At 48.1% G+C, this 24980-nt stretch overlaps 2 protein-coding genes across 6 annotated transcripts in view; one reads left to right on the top strand and one right to left on the bottom strand.

Moving 5' to 3' along the window:
• Positions 1 to 4946, top strand: part of GSE1 (Gse1 coiled-coil protein) — a 413704-nt gene extending 408758 nt beyond the window's left edge. For all 5 annotated transcript variants that reach the window (XM_038538121.1, XM_038538122.1, XM_038538120.1 and 2 more), the window contains 2 exons: positions 212 to 315; positions 1091 to 4946. In XM_038538121.1, the coding sequence (XP_038394049.1) occupies positions 212 to 315; positions 1091 to 1225 (239 nt within the window). In that variant the 3' untranslated portion in view covers positions 1226 to 4946. The remainder of the gene's footprint in view (positions 1 to 211; positions 316 to 1090) is intronic.
• The window catches only part of GINS2 (GINS complex subunit 2), a 30530-nt gene extending 10026 nt beyond the window's left edge, over positions 1 to 20504 (bottom strand). Inside the window, exons 1-5 of the mRNA XM_038538126.1 lie at positions 20313 to 20504; positions 18438 to 18552; positions 11218 to 11317; positions 7376 to 7502; positions 1055 to 7133 (exon numbers count right to left, since the gene is read on the bottom strand). Coding sequence (XP_038394054.1) covers positions 7008 to 7133; positions 7376 to 7502; positions 11218 to 11317; positions 18438 to 18552; positions 20313 to 20402 — 558 coding nt within the window. The 5' untranslated portion in view covers positions 20403 to 20504 and the 3' untranslated portion in view covers positions 1055 to 7007. The remainder of the gene's footprint in view (positions 1 to 1054; positions 7134 to 7375; positions 7503 to 11217; positions 11318 to 18437; positions 18553 to 20312) is intronic.
• Between the last annotated feature and the right edge of the window lie 4476 nt (positions 20505 to 24980).

Below are 24980 nucleotides of genomic sequence, written 5' to 3'. Positions count from 1 at the left end.
TAAGACCATAAATTTACCCTTAATGACTTCCTAATCTGTAGGTCTTAAATAGCCTTTTGATGCTGGGTCCTTTGTCTTTATGCCACTGGGTTGAATTCCCCTATCTAAGGGGCGAGAGGAGAGCCCGGGCTGCTCTGAAAAGAAGGGCAGCCCTGGCCAGGCCCATGGCCCTTGTGTACAAAACACATACCAACATTGCTTGTCTTTTCAGAGCAAAACCTGGAGCGGCAGGTGCTGCAGACACAGTGCAGACGGCTGGAGGCCCAGCACTACAGCCTCAGCCTCACAGCCGAGCAGCTCTCCCATAGCATGGCGGTGAGTCTAGCGCCCCACACACTAGGAAAGGGAATAATAATCAGTGGAGGGGTGGGGGGGTGCCTTAAAACACCTTATGCATTGTTTAACCTTTCAAGTTTGCATTCATCACCCATACAGACAAGTTTTGAAGGGAACTCGAATGCTGCTCTTAGGAAGCTACGACTTGTAATTGGTAGAGATTGGAGCCAGTTGGTTTTCCAAAATTTAGCTAAGTGGGGAGGTACTGTTAATTGACAGAATATTGGATCTGAAAGGGAGATGTTATTTGTGTATCCTTCTGGGGGAGTTTGTACTTATATCTGTCTCCCCTACAGTGATTTGCTGAAGAGGATGTTACAGTTGCAAAGCTCTGGCACAGCCGATCACCTCCTACTCCTATAGCCTAGTCCCTCTGCTCTGCTAGCTGCATTAGCATGGCCCACTCCTTGGCTTCCTCCAAGTGCATGGGGGACATAGGGCTGCAGATTTGGGCTGTTGCTGAGCTGCAAGCTTTATAATCAGGGCTAGTGTTTAAAATCTCAGGGTTGATACTGAGCCAGCAATGGACCCTGGTTCTATGCAGGTCCTTGAGCACTCCAAGGCTTTGGGCACAGCTTAAACTGGTTCTTCCAGAGACTGTGATCAGAATTCTGAGCCAGGAAGGGGAGGTTTCTTGAGTCTTGGTCTGCCTTTCCATATGACCCCCAGAGCATTCATGTATCGTGCCCATTTCCTTACTGCAAAATCAATGTTTTACCTGAATCTCTCTCTCTCTCTCTCTCTCTCTCTCCAGGAATTGAGGAGCCAGAAACAGAAGATTGTTTCAGAGAGGGAGCGACTCCAGGCAGAACTGGATCACTTGAGGAAGTGCCTTGCGTTGCCTGCAATGCATTGGCCTAGAGGTTACTTTAAGGGATATCCTAGGTGACGGTTTCCCTTGCACTAGGCCGAACCTATAGTATAGAAATATTATCTATTTTATTACCTTGAATATTTAATATTTTTCACTGGGAGGTTTGAAGCTTAAAAAAAAAAATGAGAATGTGCCATGCATGAAGCAAAGGATTCCAGGCTCCAGAAGAACGAACGAACTCGCCTTGACTTCAATGCACCTGAATCACCTTTGTCATTCAGCGAGCAACCAATGTAGGACGCCCATAGTTCTTTCTTTTTAAAGGTGGTTTTATTCTTCCCCCATCATTATTTTCAAATCTGAAAGTGAAGGCTCCCTATACCAACACTAAAACTTGATCATTTCTGGCCCCTGGGTGCGTAAGACTGGATCAGACCGAGCGTGTTCTGTTCCTGGTGTGGCCGTGTGAGCACTCCCCAATAACCCAGTCTGCTTTCGCTGCAGCGTGGGGCCGGCCTCGCTCCTCCACAGGACTGAGACCTGCTTCAGCTGGAAGAAGGTGGGGTGCATTTCCAGGAAAGGGCTTATTTGTTTGTTACTTTTCTGCAAAATTTTCTTCAAAGCAACAGGTCCTAGGAGCACACAAAGCAACAGTACTAAAGCCTCACCCAAAGGCTTTTCCCTGGAAAAGCTCTCCTCTAAAGTGCATCAACAAACTGAAGGTACCTTTTTATTACTCCGTGGGGGAAAATGTACAGAGCTCTATGTATACATATGTTCACACCCACCAAATTGTTACTGCAGTGGGCTGTGTTTTCATACAAACGTAAATTTTGAGAGAAAAGTCAAAGGTGCTTCAGCCTTGTACTGTGTATATATATTAAAAAAAACAAAGTTTTGTATGTTTTTATTACTTTAATTATTGTTATAAAAAGCCTGCCATTTTTAATATGTGGTTTGGGGGGATTTTTGTTTGTTTGTTTTCCTGTTTGGGGGTTTTGTTTGTTTTTTTGCTTTTGTTTTTCTGGGCAAAAAAACTTGCTTTTAGTGTTTGTACTGCTGCTGGTCAGGACATTAAAATATTGAAGTGTTTTTAAAAATTAAAGAAGAAGAAAAGTAAAAGAGCTTACCACTGGCGCCTATGCGATCACTTCATTTTTGAGTTGCACCAGAAAGTGATGTAGAAAGCCATGTGTTACTTCTTACCTCCTCCTGTCCCCTCCCCCTGGCTCTGGACAGCACCCAGAACCAGTTGCTATTGAGGAGGGGCTTGTCCCCAGGCGGGAACAAGCAGCTGTCGTGTATGCACCTGTGCGTGCACACGGCTCTGTTGAAAGAACCGGTCAGGAAGTGAGCGAGTTCTGTGATAGGATTCTAAGGTGTCTTACAGCAGTCTGAGAACAGGTGCAAAGTAGAAACTTTAGAAGCTTTATTTAGATGCAAAGCTTTGTAAAAGCCTAAAAGTAGGGTAAACAATGTCTGAGCTGAACTTCTCCTCCTCTCGAACTTACATGGTCATGAGCATAGGAGCAGCTGGGAATGCCATCTCAGTGCGAAGCAGTGTTTCCTCCTTGTCCCAGTTACTGCTCATTCAGGCAGTGTCTACTCTAGATCAAGCAGGTAACCTCTTGCCGAATGGGCCCAAACCAGAGACCCAGAGCAGCCAGTGGTTGGTCTGTCAGGGGTGGGAGTAGAGGCAAGAATCTTGATGGCCGCTGTCCCCTTCACCCTGGGTCAGGGGAAGGGCTGGCTGACCTTCAGGAAGGCTACTCACTGTGATCAGTGGCCGCGCCCTCAGCCCCAGACCTTAGCTGTGCAGAACAGCTTGCTGGCAGATGGCACTGTGTTGCTTTATCTGTTCCCACACCGTTTGCTTTGTATGTCTGCCAAGAATCTTCCAGTTATTAGCAAACTCAGACAAAAAGTGCCGCCAGTATTATCAGCAGTCAACAAGCGCCTTCCTCTCCACAAAAACGACTTGAAGAGAACGAAGGCCTGTTCTGTGGGCCTCCTCCCCTGCAAAGACATTGAGAGATCAACATGTTCCACAAGTGGGGACAGGTGTTCAGAGGGAGCTCTACTGCCAACAGTCAGAGAAACTATTATTGAATTTCTCTAAAAGTCTGCTTGCTATTTCCAGTCTGAAACAGCAAGCTTAAGAGTTATATCTTAGCACCTCCCTCCCTGTCCCCCACCCTACCCCCCAAAATCACAGGAAAGGGCTGGATGCCCCTGCTAATCAGCTTGGCAATGGCCAGAGGAAACAGGAAGTACAGCCCAGCCCTTCACCATCCAAGGGGAGCCCCTTGTTGGGCTTTTCTGTAATGGGAGGAGGTCGCGGGGTAAAGGGATGGAGCTATACAGGGGAGGTCTCTGCCCGTGGGTTACAACCAGCTGTGGGTACAGCTCTGTCCCAGAGCTAGAACTCTTCTTGTTCCTTCCAGCTGGAAATACCACCTCCCCCCCCCCCCCGCCTGCCTTCATGCTTTCTGTCACTCTGACTCCCCCACATGCTCACCTATCTGTAATAAGACAATCAGAATATAAACCAGTAAGGCAGCATGAAAAAGCTAAGGTAAGAAAGCAAAGTACACCAGTGAGACCTGGTGCCCAATCATGGTTTTTTTCCCATCCCATAATCTTCAGATGATTCAGAAACAGCACAGCAGCACCTAAGTCTTCAGTTTGGGCTGAAAAATTGACAAATACATAATTTCTGAAGCTTTCTGTTCAGCTAGTTCACACAGTTTAAAAGACAAAGTTCAGAAGTACACCAAGTTTGCTCTAGAATTGTTTATGCAACTTGTGTCAGTATTTTCGTGAAGACTTCCGTCTTTCACGACCTTGTGTCTTCCTACCACACCTGGAAGCTCCGGCTGCCATCTGTCCTAAAGGGGACTGCACTCAACTTCCAGAGCTGAGGCGTGTGGTTCCACATTTAATCAGATCATTAGAAACAAACCAGAGCTCTCCCCAAAACTTGGCACTATATATAACCTGATCATTTGGAAATATTTTGTTTCATAAAGCCAAATGGACATAAAATATCTCAATCCATGATCTCCTAGAGGTGACCAAGACAGGACTTAGTTTTTTCCTCTAGAAAGAAACTAGACACTTAATTGGCATTTACATTCTAGAGGATTATATCCTAAAGCAAATTCCAAAAACATTAAAAGGAGCCCACGCTTTCAATAGCCGAGAATTACAACACAAGAAATCCCAAGTTTGTACATGGAATGGTACTTTCCTCAAGTAGCTTAATCATGCTGCCAAATCTCAAAAATCAGATACCCCCTTTCACCTCTGAGCTGTTTTTAAGTAGAAAATTCTAAGGATCTACCACAAGATGGAGATGGTCAGCATAAGCCGATTCTGTTACTCTTAGGTGTATATTAGCCACTTAGCCATCCCTGCACTCTTTTTCCAGGAAACCAGTTACTGACTTCCTCACTACTTGCAGTAGCCTGTCTGCCCCAACTTCTTGATCCAACGCTTAAGTGAAACTCTTCTCTCTGCCTTGACCTGAGGAAGACCATCTAATTGGTTGTGTTACTTTGTATGTACCCTGTGCTTAATTGCTAGAACAGTAAAACCAGTACATGGGAGGGAGGAGGAATGCCTCGGTCACTCTGGGGGCAGTTTAGATGCTGTGAAATTAAACCTGTTCTAAGTGTACTTGTTTGAATTAATTGTATTGTAATATTATTTGTTGAATGTAGTAATTAGGTATTTATGAATATATTGCTGTAATTTCTGACAACATCCAAAAAATAAAATCTTCCTAAATCATTAAGAGGAAAATCTTTTTTATAATAGGGCAGAAAAAGGGGGGGAGGGGGCAGAAAAGCTCAGCCATCTAGCTTTACAGGTAAAACATGGAGACAAATTCGATTATAACCTCAGCCAGATTTCAAGAGCACAGGATAGTAAGGGGGAGCTCTATGATATATGGGACTCTGACCCTCCCCAGTAGCATGTGGTTTCTCATTCTAGAAGAGTCTGCAGATGAAAAGGCAAGTCCTGTCATCTGAAAGCAACTCTCTAAAACAATCACCTAAATGACAGAGACCAGGTCTTCCTATCTGACCCTGCAGTGTTCAAATAATAACCCTCAGATGTTTGTCAGAGGGACAGCTGGGTAGTGATCTGGAACAGAGAAACCGTACTTGAGTAACAGGCATCTGGGCTTTGAACACTGAAGGGCAAAATCCAGAAACTGTTCTCTAGGCTCAGTTGATCGTGTGTGTACACGCAGAAAAGCCCTAGGCAGAACATGGTCTGACCAGCAGTGCTATGGTCAAAAACCAGCTGGTGACAGAACCCTACCCTGTAGGACTTGAGACTCATTTCTCCTCTCAAGGTAAGGTTAGTTCTAGGGCAATTCTAAACCACTACAATTGAAAAGTTTCTCCTAGAAAAAGAAATGGACCCTTCCTTAAGACACCGCTGCCTCCAACTGGTTCTCTCCATCCAGCAAGAGCAGCAATATGGGCACGATTTCCCCTCCCAACATCTGGACTTCAGCCTCATTCACACACCCCAGATCATGCAATCTGTTTATCCTGGGCTTTTTTTTTAAAACTTGTAAAGTTATTAATGTGAAAGATCTGCACAATCACCACAGATAGTGTCACTGCAGAATCTTTATTCCTGTCGTCCAATCTTGAGCTGTTTGCCAGCACCAGCCTTGGCTTTTGCAGTCCCCTAGACTTTCTTAATTCTGCCTTGGCGTTCCTTTTGCTGTTTTCCTTAGGTCTTTCTCTTCTCATATGGGTTGTGTCTTACACATCAGTGGGTTTGTTTCCTCTTTTTGCATAATCCAAGGAATCCTAAATCACACCAGAGCCAGCTGTCTTGCCACCCCCAAAATGGCTTCTGAATCCAAAGATGTTATCTGGTGTGGTCTTGTACATTGTGGCTACTTTGTCTTGATTTTCTGTATTAGATACTGTTGCCTTCCCCAGGGTGAAGAACACCAATGACCCATCTGTTTCCATGAAGGAGTCTGGTTGGTCATGAACTTGCTCAATTTGCTCTGGTTGGACAGTTACTATGTCATTCATGATGGCAGCTGAGCTTCAAGCAGCCAGGGAGTTCCCTGGCTTTCTTCTTGTGGAAAAACCCGCTACACCTTAACTAGAAATAGCCAAAAGAACAAGAGACACCCAAGTGTCAGTCTGAATATCACCCCTGCCTGCCACACATCCCATTGGATCAAACCATTTCAGCTTTAGGACTTGCTCTCTTTACTTGGTAGTAATGCAAGGGAAAAAAAAAAAAAAAAAAAAAAAAAAACAATGCAAGATGTGGGTGGAGTCCATCTTTATTGGGCTTAGATGGTGAACCCTGGTCAACATCTTACCACTCATCTGCCATCTACCTCTGTGTGAGCAGACTCTAGGAGAGTCTAAATTTAGCCCAAGAGATCAGGGTCAAGAAAGGAAAAAAGCCCCAGGCCACATCATCATTCCTACTACATTTCTCACTTACAAGCAACACTAAACATCACTGAATGTTCACCCACATGACAATGCCACACAGGAGACCGCAGGCTCTGCTGGGGAAAATAACTTGTTTTGCCAAAACTTTCTCTCCCCCATAAAAGAACAGCTGGTTCCCTAGAGACAGATGTGGAATTAAAGAATGTCTCAAAGACTAAGCACAAACCTGTTGCTTTCCAACAATGTTATGAACCCATTCCTTGTTTCATTACACAGTTTTTCATACATTCAAAAGGGGTTCTAGAGCTCCAGAGATACCAGTACCTCCATTATGACCTGGACACACACACACACCACCCGGCAGGCCTCCGCTGGGAGATACAAAGCCTTTCTTTCCAAGCACATAGCCTTCTCTAGAAGTCCTGAGACTGGGTGCTTTCAGGAGGTTGCAGGTTTGTCCGTAGTTTGTACATGTGATTGAGTGCTTCTGTGAGGAAAGGCCCGCTGCTGCTGATTTCCATCAAGGTCAGGTTATCCAGCTAAACACAAGAGAAAACCTGCTGGGTTGGTTCAGGAGTGCTTGATTTGAGAAAATGTAAAATCTACTGAATAAAAATAAGTAATCAATGAATAACAGGTTTTGTTTTTTTTTTTTTTTAAGGCACAACACTATGAATAATCCCTGCTTGCAATAATCCAAGCAGCACCAGGCCTTGAGGGCATGTGAGGAGAGGCAGCTGCCACAGGAAAGATCCTTGTGCCCCCTCCCGAGCATACCTACCTTGGCATGTGCCTCCTGCTGTCTCACAAAGCTATCAGCAGACACCCGTAGTTTGGCAATGCGAGTGTCCCACACATCCTTGACCAGGGTCCGGATCTCGTCTGCTTTTGGGATATTGTCTGAAGCACTAAAAGAAGGGTGGTGGGTGGTGGGGAGGGAAGGGGGTCAGAGGTGGGAATCAAGTAAGGAAGCACTTGGTAAACTAAAGCAACATCCAGGTAGAAGTGGGTCTTCCTTTAAGTAGGTTCCACACCTAATCTGGAACTCAAACTCGAGACCCCAAGATCAAGAATCACATGCTCTTCCAACTAAGCCACGCAGGCACTCCTCCAGGTAGAAATGGCCTTTCAAAACAAATGCTGCGGGACACATGGGTGGCTCAGCTGTTGGGCATCTGCCCTCGGCTCAGGGCTTGATCCTGGAGACCCAGGATCGAGTCCCAAGTCGGGCTCCCTGCATGGAGCCTGCTTCTCCCTCTGCTTGTGTCTCTGCCTCTCTCTGTGTCTCTCATGAATAAATAAATAAAATCTTAAGAAAAAAAAAATGCTGCTTGGCTTTAGGAAAACAGGAGCAAAATGTTTGTTTTTTTGAAAGAGAGAACAAGCAGGGGGAATAGAAGGGAGGGGGAGAAGCAGACTCCCCGGCTGAGCAGGGAGCCTGATGTGGGGCTCAATTCCAGGACCTCGGGATCACGAACTGAGCTGAAGGCAGATGCTTTACCACCTGAGCCACCCAGGTGCCTTGTTTTCAATATTAAGATGTAAACCTTTCTAGCAATTTAGCTTGGTGCCAAGAAAATTCAGCCATGACCCACACAGTTATTTGTGCTCACGTTAACTATCCCCTGACAGGTTACAATACAAGGACTTCAGAGAATAAGCTCTAAGTTGGACATTCTCTGTCTCAGGGTAACTGAGTGTTCTGTACGATAGAATTTCCATCTTGAATGAATTTGCTTCGATGGTTCGCTCAGAGGTCATGACAGCTATTGCTCATACCTCAATATTTATCCAAGGGCTTACAACCTGACAGGGAAAGAAGATAACAGCTCTGTGCCAGGCACTGTGCTCAGCACTACAAAGCATGTCTATCCTCCCAAAAGCTCTGAAGGCTAGGTACTGTCTCACTCCACAAAGAAAATAAAAATACACTTTACAGAAACTAAAGAAACTGCAAATTAGCATAAACTGAACATACCTATACACAGCAAATTCTGGGTAAAAGTTTTAACAGGAGTCAACAAGGGTCAGTGTGACAGCCTTCCTGTCTTGAGCTACACTTTGAATCCTTTGACCATTCTAGCCTTTTTTTTTTTTTAAGTAGGCTCCACACCCAGCGTGGAGCCCAGTGCAGGACTTGAACTCACGACCCTAAGATCAAGACCTGAGCTGAAATTGATAGACACTTAAGTGACTGACTGAGCCATTCAGGCACCCCTTGTTGTGAGCTGTATTTTAAACTAACCTTTGAAGGGAAAAACAAAATAGAAGGTGAAAATAGAAGCTAACACGGTCCATCACCAGGCATGCTAGGAAAGCTGGAAGTGGCCTCTCCACATACTGAAAGTAGCTTGTGATTAGTAGTGAAGAATCAGTGGTATAAAATTTACATAGTGGATTGTATTTAAGAACCAAACATTTGGATCTTATGCTCTGGACAGCAGGTTAAAGAACAAAGGCTCCCAGGTACTTATTAACTGCAGAACAAAGGTAAAATTAGGTCCCTTGGCCGAATGAATTACAAAGAATCACAAAACCAAAGTTTAAACTGCATACATAAGATCCTAAACTTCAAAAACTAAAGGTGAAGAGGGCCCTCACCTCTGCTTCTGTACTTTCCCTTCCAAGTCCCCCTGCCAACTGCCACAGAAGGCTTTCCGATCCATTGGACAACACACCCCTGCCAAACAACCTCCCCAAGACACTGCCGCCACAGAATAACAGCCTCAGCATCCTGTCCCTTCACTTAGTCTACATCTGCCCCAACAGTTCTGCTTCCCCAAACATACCATGCCCGTTCACATGTCCCTGCCTTCTACCTAGAGTGTCCCTTCCCTCCCTCTTTCTTAAAGGGATGCCTTCTCTGGCACCACCAGACATTAGGGCTGCATCCCCACATGCTCTGAACAGGACATCACACTGCAGTGTGGAACTTCTGATTAACAGGCCCACACTTCTTCCCCACTAAGTGGGGCTCAAGCCCTTGTGACTATTTCCACTATCTACTGGAATGCTTAATATGTTGTAATCTGTAGTCTCATATATCAACTTAAGAGCAAGTCCATGTTACGTACCACAAATTTTCATTTGAATAGTGTCATGCAGTGGGCCCCTGGCCCATGCTCTACAGCAGACAATAGGGAACTTCCTCATTTTTGTTATAGTTCTGCTCTTGAATCCATCAATGAAAAGGTTGCTCAGAGGGCACCTGGGTGGCTCAGTCGGCTAAGCATCCGACTTAGGTCTCAGCTCAGGTCTTGATCTCGAGGTCGTGAGTTCAAACCCCATACTGGGCTCCACACTGGGCATGGAGCCTACTTTAAAAAAAAAAAAAAAAAAAAAAAAAAGTGCTCAGGGCTTCAAAAGCTTGACATTTTGCAAATTACATTCTAGTATCTCCCATGCAAGATCATCCACATTTGCCTGTCCCCTTCTGCTGATTTCATTCAATAAATATCTATGCACCAGGCACCATACTAGGGCAAACAAGACACAATCCCTGCACTTTTTTTTTTTTTTTTTTAGAGGAAGAGAGCACATGTGTACACAGATTGAGGGTGGAGGGGCAAGGGGAGAGGGAACCTCAAGCAGGCTTCATGCCCAGCGTGGAGCCTGACACAGGACTCAATCTCATGACCTGCACCAAAATCTAGAGTCAGACTCTTAATTGACTGAGCCACTCAGGCATCCCAGTCCCCACCCTTTAGAACTGGGGTAGGGGTGGGAAGGCAGTCTGACTAGTGATTAGGAGATTACAGCTGACAAATAAATGCCATGGGGGCTACAGAGCTGCCAAGAGGACTGGCATCCTTAACCTGTGAGGAGTACCAGTTAGGCTAAACCAAAGGAGGGAACAGAGAATAGCTGGACCTACTGAACAGAGGGAACAGTATATGAAAGCCCTGAGGATCCTGGTATGTGTAAGGAAGTAAAAGAGGCCAACGTGAGCCTGGAACCTGAAAAATCAGAGGGAAGAATTATAGAAGCCATGAATAAGGCAGAAGGAGATCAGGCTAGGCAGTGCTTTGCATGCCATCATGAAGACTTTAGTCTAAACCCTGGACAGGCTCCAAAGAACAGGGATGTCACATGGCAGCTCCATCTTTAAAAGTCCACTCTGGCTGCAACATGGAGAATGAATTAGAAGCCAATGCGGAACCATAAATGGACACAGGGAAAAAAGCTACTACACCACACTTTTTGCCCCCAGTGGGCTTTCATTACAGCTAGGGTTCAGAGCAAGTGTGAGCCCTCTGGCCTTTCCTGTGAAAGACATACAAGAACTCAAATGCACACAGTGGAAGACTCACCAATAAAACACAGACACAGTAAAGCTTCACCAATAAAACAGAGCTACAGTTAAGAAAAAGAAGACTCACTGGGGTTCAATGTCAAGTGATAAAGCAACAAGGGATTCCCCAGGAGAGGTAGAGGTGGGAAGAAAGCCCAGGCAAGAGAATAGGTGCATACAAACGCCCCCCAGGTAACTGACACAGGGAACTAGGTGGCCGGGGATACCCCTCACCTCAGAGTTGAATGTGGAATGAGAAAGGAGGGATGGTGTAAGGGACAAGAATCAGGAGTTTCACTTTATACGTGGCTCTAAGGAGGACACATACTTACTGATTTAACAGGAGTTTGGTAAGTTCCATGTAGTAAGGGCTAGGCATAGGGGTAAAGGTTTCTTCCTTCCGCTCGTGATCCCTAATCTTCTCCAACTTTTCTGAAATTTAGAAGTGCATACATTTTTACCATCACCATGCCCAAAATATTTAAGTTTTCCAACTTTATCAGGTATCTACATTACCTATTGGATCAACTAACAGAAACAAAGGAAAAAAAGCACTTTTTGGAGTACCATATCACTAATTAGAGGATTCAGGGCCTATTTCCTCAAAAGTTTCTCTTATAGGGACACCTGGGTGACTCAGCAGTTGGGCACCTGCCTTTGGCCCAGGGCATGATCCTGGAGACCAGGGATCAAGTCCCACATCAGGCTCCCTGCATGGAGCCTGCCTTTCTCACTCTGTTGTCTCTCACAAATAAACAAAATCTTAAAAAAGGGCGGGGGGCGGTCCGAGTGGCTCAGTGGTTTAGCGCCGCCTTCAGCCCAGGGCCTGATTCTGGAGACCCGGGATCGAATCCCATGTCAGGCTCCCTGGATGGAGCCGGCTTCTCCCTCTGCCTGTGTCTCTGCCTCTCTATGTATCTCATGAGTAAATAAATAAAATCTTTAATAAAAGAAAAAAAAAGTTTCTCTTATAGAAGGTGGTAAATTTTTGTGGGTGTTGCTGCTCTGGCCCACAGGATGTAGTACTGATGAAACTGTGTCTGAGTCAGAAATTCTTTTCTTAGGGAAAGAGACAAGTGTTCTACCTTTGATGCAAAAGGTGAAGAGAGTAACCAGTGACTGGAGAAATTTACTTATGTATATGAAGCCTTGTTCAGAGGAGAGCAAGAGGACATAGAACAGCAGTGCTTCCAACCTGGGGGTGGGTGATGATCATGGGGGGTTAAAGCCCAGCATCTGGAATCCAGCAGTGGAGCCCAATTCCATCCAGCAGCAGCACCCCTCTCTCCCTGGTTTATGGGCCTGAGAAAGTCCTGAATGTGGACTGGCCACTGTGGCTGAGGGACACACACACAACTGTGCTGGGGGTGGGGGGAATCTGTCAGTGATGGGTCCCCTCTTCAGGGACCCTTGGTGCCATGCTACAACCCGATTTACTCCCCTGTTCCATTCACCTGCTCACTCTAATGCTCTCCTTCTGAGAACCTGCACACTCCTACTGGTACACTGCTCCCAACCCCCTCCACACCTGTCTCTGTGCACTAGGAACAGCCATCCAGGTGTATCCTGGACCTCCTCTCCAACCTTCATAGGACACCACCCTATCAATGCTCACTCGAGCATTCACTGTTGTCCTCACTACTTAACCATTCCATCAACCTCACTACAATAGCTTCCATCTTAAAATGAAAAATCCTAGGGTGCCTGGCTGTCTCAATCAGTTGAACATTTGACTCTTGATTTTGGTTCGGGTCACGATCTCAGGGGCCTAGGATCCAGCCCCAAGTCAGGCTCTCTACTCAGCGCGGTCTTCTTCTCTCTTTTCCTCTGCCCCTCTCCCTGCTTGCTCTAAGTCTTTAAAAAAAAAATAAGAGGGCAGCCCTGGTGGCTCAGTGGTTTAGTGCTGCCTTCAGCCCAGGGCCTGATCCTGGAGACCTGGGATGGAGTCCAACGTTGGGCTTCCTGCATGGAGCCGGCTTCTCCCTCTGCCTGTGTCTCTGCCTCTCTTTCTGTCTCTGGGTCTCTCATGAATAGATAAATACAATTTATTAAAAAAGAAAAAGAAAAAAATTAAAAGAGAGGGAGAAAGAGTCTAGGGGTGTCTGGGTGGCTCAGTTTGTTGAGTGTCTGCCTTCGGTTCAGGTCACGATCTCAGGGTTCTGGGATCAATACCCGAGTCAAGCTCCCTGTTTAGCAGGCAGTCTGGTTCGCGTTCTCCCTCTCTGTGATCTCTCTCACTCTCATTCTCTCTCAAATAAATAAAATTTTAAAAATAAATAAAACCTTAAGTAAGTGAAATAAGAGAAAAACAATGATCATATGATTTCACCCATGTGAATTTAAGAAACAAAACAGACGATCAAAGGGGAAGGGAGAGTAAAATAAGACAAAATCAGGGACACCTGGGTGGCTCAGTGGTTAAGCGTCTGCTTCTGGCTCAGGGCATGATCCTGGGGTCCTGGAATCGAGTCCTACACCGGGCTCCCTGTGGGAGCCTGCTTCTCCCTCTGCCTATGTCTCTGCCTCTCTCTGTGTGTCTCTCATGAATAAAAAAAAAAAAAAAAAAAAGACTAAATCAGAGAGGGAGACAAACCATAAGAGACTCTTAACCCAAGGAAACAAAATGAAGTGGCTGGAGGGGATGTAGGTGGGAGGACAGAGTGGGTGCATGAGGGTGCATTAAGGAGGGTGCATGATGGAATGGGCACTGGGTGTTATATGCAACTGATGAATCACTGAACTCTACCTGTGAAACTAATAATACACTATATGTTAATTAATTGAATTTAAATAAATTTTTTAAATAATTTTTTTAATTTAAGATTTTATTTATTTATTCATGAGAGATACAGAGAGAGGCAGAGACAGGCAGAGGGAGAAGCAGGTTCCATGCAGGCAGCCCAATGCAGGACTCAATCCTGGGACCCCGGGATCACACCCTGAGCAGAAGGCAGACACTCAACCACTGAACCGCCAGGCATCTCTAAAAAATAAGATCTTAAAAAAAAAATCCTCCCAACATCAGCTACCAAACCACTTTTTTTTTAAAATAGTTAACTTCGGGATCCCTGGGTGGCGCAGCGGTTTGGCGCCTGCCTTTGGCCCAGGGCGCGATCCTGGAGACCCGGGATCGAATCCCACGTCGGGCTCCCGGTGCATGGAGCCTGCTTCTCCCTCTGCCTGTGTCTCTGCCTCTCTCTCTCTCTCTCTCTCTCTCTGTGACTATCATAAAATAAAAAAATAAAAAAAAAATTAAAAAAAATAAATAAATAAAATAAAATAAAATAAAATAAAATAGTTAACTTCCTTTCTTCAACCACTCAGGTGGGTGTCTAGTCTACCCTTCTACAAACACTGCTCAACACCAAGGCCCATGACCTCTGCTCAGCCAAACCCAACGGTTCCATCTGTCTTCACAGCTGACAACGATCAATCCTGCTTGGAGTGTATTTATCACTTGATTTCTGGAATACCACACTCTGAGTTCTCTTATCTCATGGATTCCTCTAGCCCTACCTGACCTCTCTTTCAACACTAGGGTATAGAGCTCAGATCCCTGACCCCTTGGCTACCTAAACCCATATCCCATGTGATGTCATCCTGCCTCACTTAAATATCATCCAAGCACTCATGATGACTTCAACATTCATATCCCCAAATAAGTCCCTTCACCTTCTTCCTGACTAAATACTTCTGCCCACATTATTTCTACTTAGATATCCAATAGGCATCTCCAATGTGACATGGTCAAACCCCAACTCTGGACCCCTACCCCAGCCCTCATGCTCCTGAAGCCTTTCCCAGCTCAGGAGACAAGCTACTCCATATCATTCTGTAGCTCAGGTCAGCCACGCTGGCACTCATTCTTCACTCTCCTCTCTCAGATCCTACAGCCTGTCCATCAGCAAATCCTACAGATTCTCCTTCGAAATACACCTAGACTCCAACCATGCCTGCCCACCTCTGGCAACTGGTCAGACTCACAGCCTGGATAACTCCCTCCTGCCCTCTCTCCACAGACATTTTTATACAGTTGACATTCTTTTCTCGCATCTAAATCAGAGTATGAAATACTGCTGTTCAAACTGTGATGAATCAAACAGTGACATCACCCAGTGTTGGCCAGGATGTGAAATACTGGGAACTCTCACACGATTCTGGTGGGATCAGAATACCTCAACCATTCTGGAGGGCTGGGTGGCGGTTTCTTACAAAGTCAAGCATAGTCCACCCTATGACCATAGGTATTTACCCAAGAGAATTAAAAACATTTTTCCAGGGCATCCCGGGTGGCTCAGGGGTTTAGTGCCGCCTTCAGCTCAGGGCGTGATCCTGGAGTCCTGGGATCGAGTCCCATGTCGGGCTCCCTGCACAGAGCCTGCTTCTCCCTCTGCCTGTGTCTCTGCCTCTCTCTCGCTCTCTCTCTCTCTCTGTGTCTCTCATGAATAAATAAATAAATAAAAATCTTTAAAAAAAAAAAAAAAACATTTTTCCACAAAAAGACTTCAATAGGAATGTTCATAACCCCCCTCAATCAGCAATAGCCAAAAATGGGAAACAATCCAAATACCTACCAACAGAAGAATGGGTGATCAAATGTGGAATATTTTATCATGAATGAAATAGTACTTGGCAATAAAAGAATGATGTAATGCCACGTGCAACAATAGGAATGAATCTCAAAAACAGTGACAGAGGAGCACCTGGGTAGCTCAGTTGGTTGAGCACCCAACTCCTGGTTTCAGCCCAGGTCACCCAGCCCTGATCTCTGGGTCAGGTGATGGGAGTTCTGCCCTCAGTGGGGAGTCTGTTTGGAGATTCTATCTGCCCCTTCCTCCACTCACGCAGGTGCACTCTCTCAAATCTTTGAAAAAAAAAAAAGTCACAGAAGAGACAAAAACAGACTTAATAGATGATTCCATTCATAGGACAAGAATAGGTAGAACTGTATGGTGGCAGAAGCAGAGGGCAGTGGTCTCTTGGGCATTCTCTACTGACAAACTAGTGGGGTTTCACTACTGCTCACCCCAGCGTGGGCCTGGCCTGTGAAAAAGCTCAGGCTCTCTCTCCACACCTTCACTGCCTGGCCTGCAAGACAGGCTCTTGCCCCTATTCTTTGGGTTTGAAAGGACCGAAACTGCCAGGAGGGGATGTAGCACTAACAACCAGAACTGAGGGGGTTCCCTGTCAAAGAGCCCCTCAGCAGAAGGAATTAGGAGTTTCCCTTTGTTGCATACCTTCCAGGGCCACCCCCTCTTTAGGACCAGGAGAAAATGCCCACGCAATCTTTCTGAAACTGTATTTGAAAGTGCCTGGCTCAAAATGTCCTCACTCCTAGATGGGAGCTGACCCTGGCTGATTCCCAATTGGGAGGGGACAATCAAAATCACTCAGGTGCTTTTCAAACTCTACATGCCCCCTCTATTCCAAATAAAATCAATGTTCTTTGCTATAATGAGCCACTTTTATCTGAGATAGGAAGAAGATTGCAAAGGCTCAGGATAAATTCTGCCTGCGTTGCTGATACATTAGTTTTTATTTTAAAGATTTGAGAGAGGGCACCTGGGTGGCTCAGTGGTGGAGCATCTGCCTTTGGCTCAGGTCCTGATCCCAGGGGTCCTGGGATGGAGTCCAGCATTGGGCTCTCTATATGGAGCCTGCTTCTCCCTCCACCTGTGTCTCTGCCTCTCTTTTCTGGGTCTCTCATGAATAAATAAATAAAACCTTTAAAAAAAATTTTAAAAATAAAGATTTGAGAGAGCTTGTGCCCATGAGTGGGAGGAGGGGCAGAAGGAGAGGGAGAAGCAGACTCCCTGCTGAGCACTGAGCTCACCCTAGGGCTCTATCTCAGGACCATGAGATCAGGCCTTGAGCTGAATGCAGACGCCCCCATCATTTTCTTTATTAGTGAGGCATAATCAATACACTATACAATTCACCCATTTAAAATATATAATTCAGGGCAGCCTGGGTGGCTCAGCAGTTTAGCGCCTGCCAGGGCCTGATCCTCGAAACCTGGGATCGAGTCCCATGTCAGGCTCCCTGCATGGAGCCTGCTTCTCCCTCTGCCTGTGTCTCTGCCTCTGTGTGTGTGTGTGTGTGTGTGTGTGTGTGTGTGTGCGCGCGCGCGCGCACGTGTGTCTTTCATGAATAAAAATCTAAAAAAATAAAATAAAATAAAATATATAATTCAGGGGCACTTGGGTGGCACAGTCGGTTAGGGGTCCAACTCTTGGTTTCAGCTAAGGTCATGATCTCAGGGTCATGGGATCGAGCCCTGCCTGCATCAGGCTCCATGCTCACTGCACAGTTGCTCACTGCAGAGTCTGCTTGAGATTCTTTGTCTATCTCCTCCTCTAAAATAAATCTTTAAAAAAATAAGATGTACAACTCAATAGTTTTTAGTATATTCAAAGTTGTAAATGATATTTGTGTCTTTTCTATTTTTCATGTAACATAATGTGTTCAAGGTTCATTCAGTCGAAGCACGATCAGTGCGTCATTCCTTTATATGGGTAATATTCCCTTGTTTGGATGATGCATTATTTTCATGCATTCTCTATAATGTAAGAGAACCCAGCCCCTTACTTAATATGCTTGTCAATACATGGGGCTCAAACTTATGAACCCAAGGTCACTCACAACTCCAAGGTCAAGAGTAGTATGCTCTACTGGCTGAGCCAGCCAGGCACCCCAATATAGTTATTTTTTTAAAGTTAGAAGAAATGTTTCTTCAAAGCCATACAATATTCTTAATTTTATTTTAAAGATTTTGAAAGAGAAAGAGCACACACACACAGGCATACAGAGGGGCAGAGGGAGAAACAGACTTACTGCTGAACAGGGAGCCCAATGAGGGGCTCAATCCCAGGATCCTAGTATCATGACCTGAGCCAAAGGCATAAGTTTAACCAACATGAGCCTCCCAGACACCCTACAATATTCTTAATTTTAAAGCCAGTTGAGGGGCACCTGGTGGCTCAACTGGTTAAGCATCTGCCTTCCCGCTCAGGTCATGATCTCAGGGTCCTGGGATTGAGCCCCACTTCGGGCTCCCCGCTCAGTGGGGAGCCTACTTCTCCCCTTCCCCCTGCCCCTCCCCCACCCCATGTTCACTCTCTCGCCCTGCTCTCTCTCAAATAAAATATTTTTTTTTAAAATAAAAATAAATAAAAAAATAAAGCAAGTGGAATTATCTTAAAATCAAAATCTGAGCGAAATTTGGTGTAGATGCCTCAAACTAACATGACATTAGTAATAGTGGTTAGCAAACTAAGAGGTGAATCTCTAACCGTTCATTAATTCCAGCTGATCAGCACTGGGTGGCTCAGTTGTGTGGGGGGGGGGGGCGGCGGGGGGGGGACCCTGCTCAGCAGGGAGTCTGCTTCTCCCTCTACTCCCACTCATCCTCCCTTGCACTCTCTGTCAAATAAATAAATAAAATGTTTTTAAAATTTCAGCTGACCAGTGGATGTTGGAGTAAGTGGAAGGGGCTCCGTGCTTGCATCCTAAGGGAAGGTGTCACTTGGCCCTGCTCCACCCAGGTCCTTACCCACATCCATCCACTCAGGAGGAATCAGCCGACACTTCTGTCTCTGTTTCAGGTTAATCGCCAGCCACAGAGGCACTTCCACTGGTAAACCAGGGTTAAAAGGCCCCAGGTCCCCCTGCCAAAGAAAAACCAAGTCCTGGTAAGACAAAATATGGCACAGGGCACTACTGGACCCCACTGCTGTCCAACAAGGGAAAAGGCGTTGCAGATGTTGAAACCCAAAGGAAAAAGCCCAACTGTGAACATACACCCAGCAAGGTAGCTCCAATCAAGTGATCAGGCCGTGGGCACTGTCCTCAGCTGCACACCTGGCCAGCTCACCTGAGCATGGGTTTCCTGCAGGGTGCTGCAGGGAAGGTGGCTGGAACAGCTGAGGTGCTGGGCCCAGGATGAGAACCTGCTCACCTCTTCCTCCCCTCTGCATCCACCCAACCTGTACCCCTGCCCCAACCCACCACTGGCCACTCAGTGTCTCTCCCTCCCCAGTACTCCCCCACAGCACCCGCCTCTCTTCCCCCAAAACTCGAGGTCACCCCACCCTGTATCCTCCCATATTCCATTCAGAGTCCCCCCTCATGAACTCCCCCCAACCACCAGGCATCCCCTCCAAGAACTCCCCACCACCACCACTCATTGTACCCCCGCAGGTAGTCCCCCCCACACCACTCAGCATAACCCCTAGGTATATCCCTCCACCACTCGGGCATCCCCGGACCACTGGGCATCCTCCCCTCAGATGCTCCCCCCCACCACTGGGCGTCCCCCGTCAGGTGCTCCCCCTCGACCACTGGGCGTCCCCCCTCAGTGCTCCCCCACCACTGGCCGTGCTCCCCTCAGGTGCTCCCCCCTCCCCGACTACGGGGCGTCCTCCCCTCAGGTGCTCCCCCCCCACGGGGCGTGCTCCCCTCAGGCGCTCCCCCCCACCACTGGGCGTCCCCCCCAGTACTCCCCCCGACCACGGGGCGTGTTCCCCTCAGGTGCTCCCCCCGACCACGGGGCGTGTTCCCCTCAGGTGCTCCCCCCCCACCACTGGGCATCCCCCCCTCAGGTGCTCCCCCCCCACCACTGGGCATCCCCCCCTCAGGTGCTCCCCCCACCACTGGGCGTCCTCCCCTCAGGCGCTCCCCCCACCACTGGGCGTCCCCCCCACCACTGGGCGTCCCCCCCAGTACTCCCCCCGACCACGGGGCGTCCTCCCTCAGGCGCTCCCCCCCACCACTGGGCATCCTCCCCTCAGGTGCTCCCCCCACCACTGGGCATCCCCCCCTCAGGTGCTCCCCCCACCACGGGGCGTCCCCCCCAGTACTCCCCCCGACCACGGGGCGTCCTCCCCTCAGGCGCTCCCCCCCACCACTGGGCATCCCCCCCTCAGGTGCTCCCCCCACCACGGGGCATCCCCCCCTCAGGTGCTCCCCCCACCACGGGGCATCCCCCCCTCAGGTGCTCCCCCCGACCACGGGGCGTCCTCCCCTCAGGCGCTCCCCCCCACCACGGGGCGTCTCCCCCAGTACTCCCCCCGACCACGGGGCGTCCCCCCTCAGGCGCTCCCCCCCCTCAGGCGCTCCCCCCCTCAGGTGCTCCCTCCCAGTACTCCCCCCGACCACTGGGCGTCCCCCCCAGTACTCCCCCCGACCACGGGGCGTGCTCCCCTCAGGTGCTCCCCCCCACCACTGGGCGTCCCCCCTCAGGAGCTCCCCCCACCTCGGCGTCCCTCCCAGTACTCCCCCCGACCACTGGGCATCCCCTCCTCAGGGTCCCCCCCGACCACTCAGGGTTCCCCAGCCCCGTCCACTCGGCGGGTGTCCGCGGCAACCCCATCACTACCGCGTCTCCCAGGCGCTGGGGCCTCAGGCAAATGGCTGCCCCAGCCCTTACCCCGATGAGGTAGATCTGGTCTAGGCTGAAGTTTGGGATTATGGTGACCAGCTCCTTCTCAGCCAGAAACTCCACCTCCGCCGCGTCCATGCTGGCCAGAGACACGTCGCAACCGGCAGCCCCTCACAGTCCGGGGTGAAGGGCCAGGGCCACAGCTTTCCCGCCACCGCGTGGGGCCCGCCCCCCTGGACCGGAAGAAGCCTCGGCCAGCCAATAGCAACACGGCGCTCTCCCCGTGGCGGCGGGAGGCGGGGACCGCGGCCGCCTCGAGTCCACGGATTGGCCAACGTCAACGAGGCTGAGCAGACCACGCCCCCCAGCCTCGCGGCAGGGCCGGCCCCGCCCCCTCCGCGCTCCTCCGGTAGGCGGTGCTTCGCGCCGTGCACCTGGCGCTGCGGGCTCTCCGGCCGCGGTCCCCGCGCTTCCGCCTCCCTTCACCTGTCCTGAGCGCCTACACTCTGAGTCAAGCTGGGGGTGGAGATCGGTGCACGTGGGCACTGGGACCCGCCCCGGGACACGAGTAAGTGCATTGATTATTAGGTCGTGGCTGTGACCTAGCCAGACACATGTGGCCTGGGCCCCAGCGGAGTGAGAAATATAGCCTTGTTTTCCTTAACTTCACAAGCTTTTGTCTTCTCTTTACATATTGATTAGAACCTATAAAAAGGTAGATTCCTGGGACGCCTGGGTGGCTCAGTAGATTGGGCGTCTGCCTGTGGCTTGGGTCATGACCCCAGGATCCTGGGATCCAGCCCTATATCAGGCTCCCTGCTTAGCAGGGAGTCGGCTTCTCCCTCTGCCCTTCACCTGGCTCATGCTCGCCCACTCGTTCTCAAATAAATAAAATCCTAAAAATTAAAAAAAAGGCAGATTTCCCACCTCGCCCACATCTTCACAGTGTGTACTTTGCCAAGCACCCCAGGTGAGACTCAGGAAGGGGCAGGTTTGCACAGCTGCTGCAAACACTACTGATGAGCTTCTCTGTCCCTTCCTCTAGACCACGGACTTAATGTAAAACCTAATAGCAGTGCTTCTCACATTCTCTTCTGGGTCAGAATCCACCCAGAAGATTCTGAGTGTTAACATGCACGCTCCTGGAGAACAGTGAGTTAGGGGTCTGGGGTGGGATAGAGAACTGAATTTTAGGGCAGCCCTGGTGGTGCAGTGGTTTAGCGCCACCTGCAGCCCAGGGCGTGATCCTGGAGACCCTGGATCGAGTCCCACGTCGGGCTCTCTGTTATGATGCTGCTTCTCCCTCTGCCTGTGTCTCTGCCTCCCTCTTTCTCTCTGTCTCTGTGAATAAATAAATAAAATCTTTAAAAAAAAAAAAAACTGAATTTTAACTAGGGCCAGAAAGCTTCCTGGGGGTGAAGCTGCCAGTGCAGGCTAGGGACAGTGGGCTGAATTTGAACCCTTGATCATGAGGTCCTGAGAAAAAACACAAGAGACAGGAGGATTCCAGGGTTCCAAATCCCCAAAGGAAAGTTGCCCCACCCCAGAAAACTCCATGCTTCCCTCCCTAAGCCCCCTGAAATCTGCCCCATGTCGGGTTGTCGGAGAAATGAAATAAGGCCATAATTAAGTTCTGTCCACTTACATGGCCTAGCAAGCTAAGTCTGCTATTTATCTGCACTGGAAATCACCTTCATTGTGAGCCATTATATAAAACTGGCTGACTCGGTTTAGCGCCACTTTCAGCCTGGGGCCTGATCCTGGAGACCCAGGATCAAGTCCTGCATCGGCCTCCCTGCATGGAGCCTGCTTCTCCCCCTGCCTGTGTCTCTGCCTCTATGTGTGTGTGGTGTGTGTCTCATGATTAAGTAAATAAAATCTTTAAAAAAAAAAAAAAAAAACTGGCTGGCTCAATCCGTGGAGCTGGTGATTTTTTAATTAATCTCTAACACAGGGATCCCTGGGTGGCGCAGCGGTTTGGCGCCTGCCTTTGGCCCAGGGCGCGATCCTGGAGACCCGGGATCGAATCCCACGTCGGGCTCCCGGTGCATGGAGCCTGTTCCTCCCTCTGCCTGTGTCTCTGCCGCGCGCGCTCTCTCTCTCTGTGACTATCATAAATAAATAAAAAATTTAAAAAAAAAAAAAAAAAAATCTCTAACACACACACACACAAAAAACCTCTAACGCAACATGGGTCTTGAACTCATGACCCCAAGATAAAGAGTCAGATGTCCTACCAGCTGTGCCAGCCAGACTCTCCAGAAGGCGCTACTCTTGATCTTGGGATCTTGAGTTCAAGCCCTTTGTTGAGAATGGAGATCACTTGAAGAAGGGGGGTGGGGGAGGAAAATGAATAAAAGGTCCCTTTGGATGCCATGTGACTGAGGGCAAGTGACTACTTTGAACCCCAGTCTCCTCATCTGCAAAGGAGGTAGGAATGAGAAGGAGCCTGGGGTGTCTGGGGAGAGGGAGAAGCTGCAGGCCACCTGGTCTCTCCTAAAATAGAAGCTCCCTCAGGCATCTGCAGGGAATGTGTGCCAGCTTGTCTGGGTTTTGACTGATAGGGGAATGTTTTCTTGACTGGCAAATATTTGTGTTCCAGAGCTGGCGAGGCTTCCCTCCCTCATTTTCATAGCCTGGAAAAGAGCAAAGGAAAAGAGCTGGTGGGGAAAGCCCAGGTTCAGAGAGGCCATGCATGGCGGGATAAGTAGGAGAGCTAGCAGAGCCCGGTGTCCATATCACCTGAGTGTCCTCATCCCTGTCTGTAAAGTGGGGGCAGTGCTGCGCTTACCTCACAGGGCTGCTGAGAGAGCAAGATGAGCTGGCTCAGTGTGCCGAGTTACACACTGCAACGTGATGGCGTCTCCGAGTCTCAAACATGAGCAAACATTGGGGGCACCTAGGGGCTTGCTAAATGTCTTTCCATTCCCAGAGGTATGATTCACAACAGCTGAAAGGTGGAAACTGCTTAAATGTCCAGCAGCTGAGGGATGGATAAACAAAACATGGCCTATACATCGTGTGGAGTATTCATCCACCACAACCAAGAATGAAGCATTGATTCGTGCTACAGTGTAGATGAGCCTGGAAAACATGCTACGTGAAAGAAGCCAGTCACAAAAGGCCGCATATTATGAGTCCATTTATATGAACAATGCAGAAACTAGATTAGATGTAGAGATAGAAGCTAGATTTGTGGTTGCCAGGGCTGGAGGAAGAGGAGAGGAGTGTGGCTGTTCATGGGTACAGGGTTTCTTTTAGGGGTGATAGAAATGTTTTAGAACTAGACTGGTGATGTTTGCACAGCTCTGTAAATACACTAAAAACACACTGAATTGTATATTTTAAAAGGGTGACTTTTATAATATATGAATTATATAAAGCTGCTATTTAAGGGGCACCTGGGTGGCTCAGTTGGTTAAGGGTCTGCCTTCGGCTTAGGTGGTGATTCGAGGGTCCTGGGATCAAGCCCTGCATCAGGCTCCCTGCTCAGCAGAGAACCTGCTTCTCCCTCTGCCACTCCCCATGCTTGTGCTCTCTCAATCTCTCTCTCTCTCTCTCTCTCTCTCTCTCTCTCTCAAATAAATAATCTTAACAAATTGGGATGCCTAGGTGGCTCAGCAGTTGTGTCTGCCTTTGGCTCAGGGCCTTATCCTGGATTCCCAGGATTGAATCCCAAATCAGGCTCCTTGCATGGAGCCTGCTTCTCCTCCCTCTGCCTGTATCTCTGCCTCTCTTTCCGTGTCTCTCATGAATAAACAAATAAAATCTTTGAAAAATAATAATCTTAACAAATAAATAAAATCATAAATAAATAAATAAATAGCTGTTATTTAAAATGTCCTTCCCTAAGCTCCAGATTTGGATTTTCTGACTCAGTGACCACACACCTAACTGGATCCCAAGAGGTTTTTATAATTGGGAAAATTGGGAATTGAAGGGATTTGCCCCAATCTGGTTTAGCTCTGAGCCACACTTGAGATCCAGAGAGGACTTCCAAATGCCTGTCCTCATGTCTGGTCTCTAAAAGGAGGGGAGGACGGCAAAATACACTGGAGAGAGGAACAAGAAAGGCATTGGATCCACCTGTAGGGTTGGGGTGGAGGTGGGCTGTTGCTTTAGACAGGTTGGTCAGAACCCTCACACCACTATCCCCTGTTATATAAAAGGCCTCCCCTAGAAGATGGGAATGACCCATTTGGTAGTGAATTAAGAACTGGAGATAAGGGATGCCTGGGTGGATCAGCAGTTGAGTGTCTACCTTTGGCTCAGGGAGTGATCCTGGGATCCAGGATGGAGTCCCACACCAGGCTCCCTATGAAGAAGAGTCAGCTTCTCCCTCTGCCTATGTCTCTGCCTATGTCTCTGCCTCTGTCTCTGTGTCTCTCATGAATGAATAAATAAATAAATCTTAAAAAAAAAAGTTGGAGATGAAGTTAATGAGGATAAAGGGACAATCTTATTGTGTAGAAAATTCCAAACAATGTACATAAAGACTACCTTCAAGAAGGTGACATCAGGGCACTTGGCTGGCTCAGAAGAGCATGTGACTCTTGATCTTGGGGTCTTTTGAGCCCCACGTTGGGCATGGAGGTTGCTTAAAAAATAGTGATTCAGGATCACTTATTTAAAGATTTTATTTATTTTTATATAGAGGAAGTGTGAGGGTGGTGGGGGAAGGGGCAGAAGTAGGGAGAGAGAATCTCAGACTCCCCA

The sequence above is a fragment of the Canis lupus genome, chromosome 5, assembly GCF_011100685.1.
Source record: "Canis lupus familiaris isolate Mischka breed German Shepherd chromosome 5, alternate assembly UU_Cfam_GSD_1.0, whole genome shotgun sequence".
NCBI classification, from domain to species: domain Eukaryota; kingdom Metazoa; phylum Chordata; class Mammalia; order Carnivora; family Canidae; genus Canis; species Canis lupus.
This window is presented reverse-complemented; position numbering and strand designations above follow the sequence as displayed.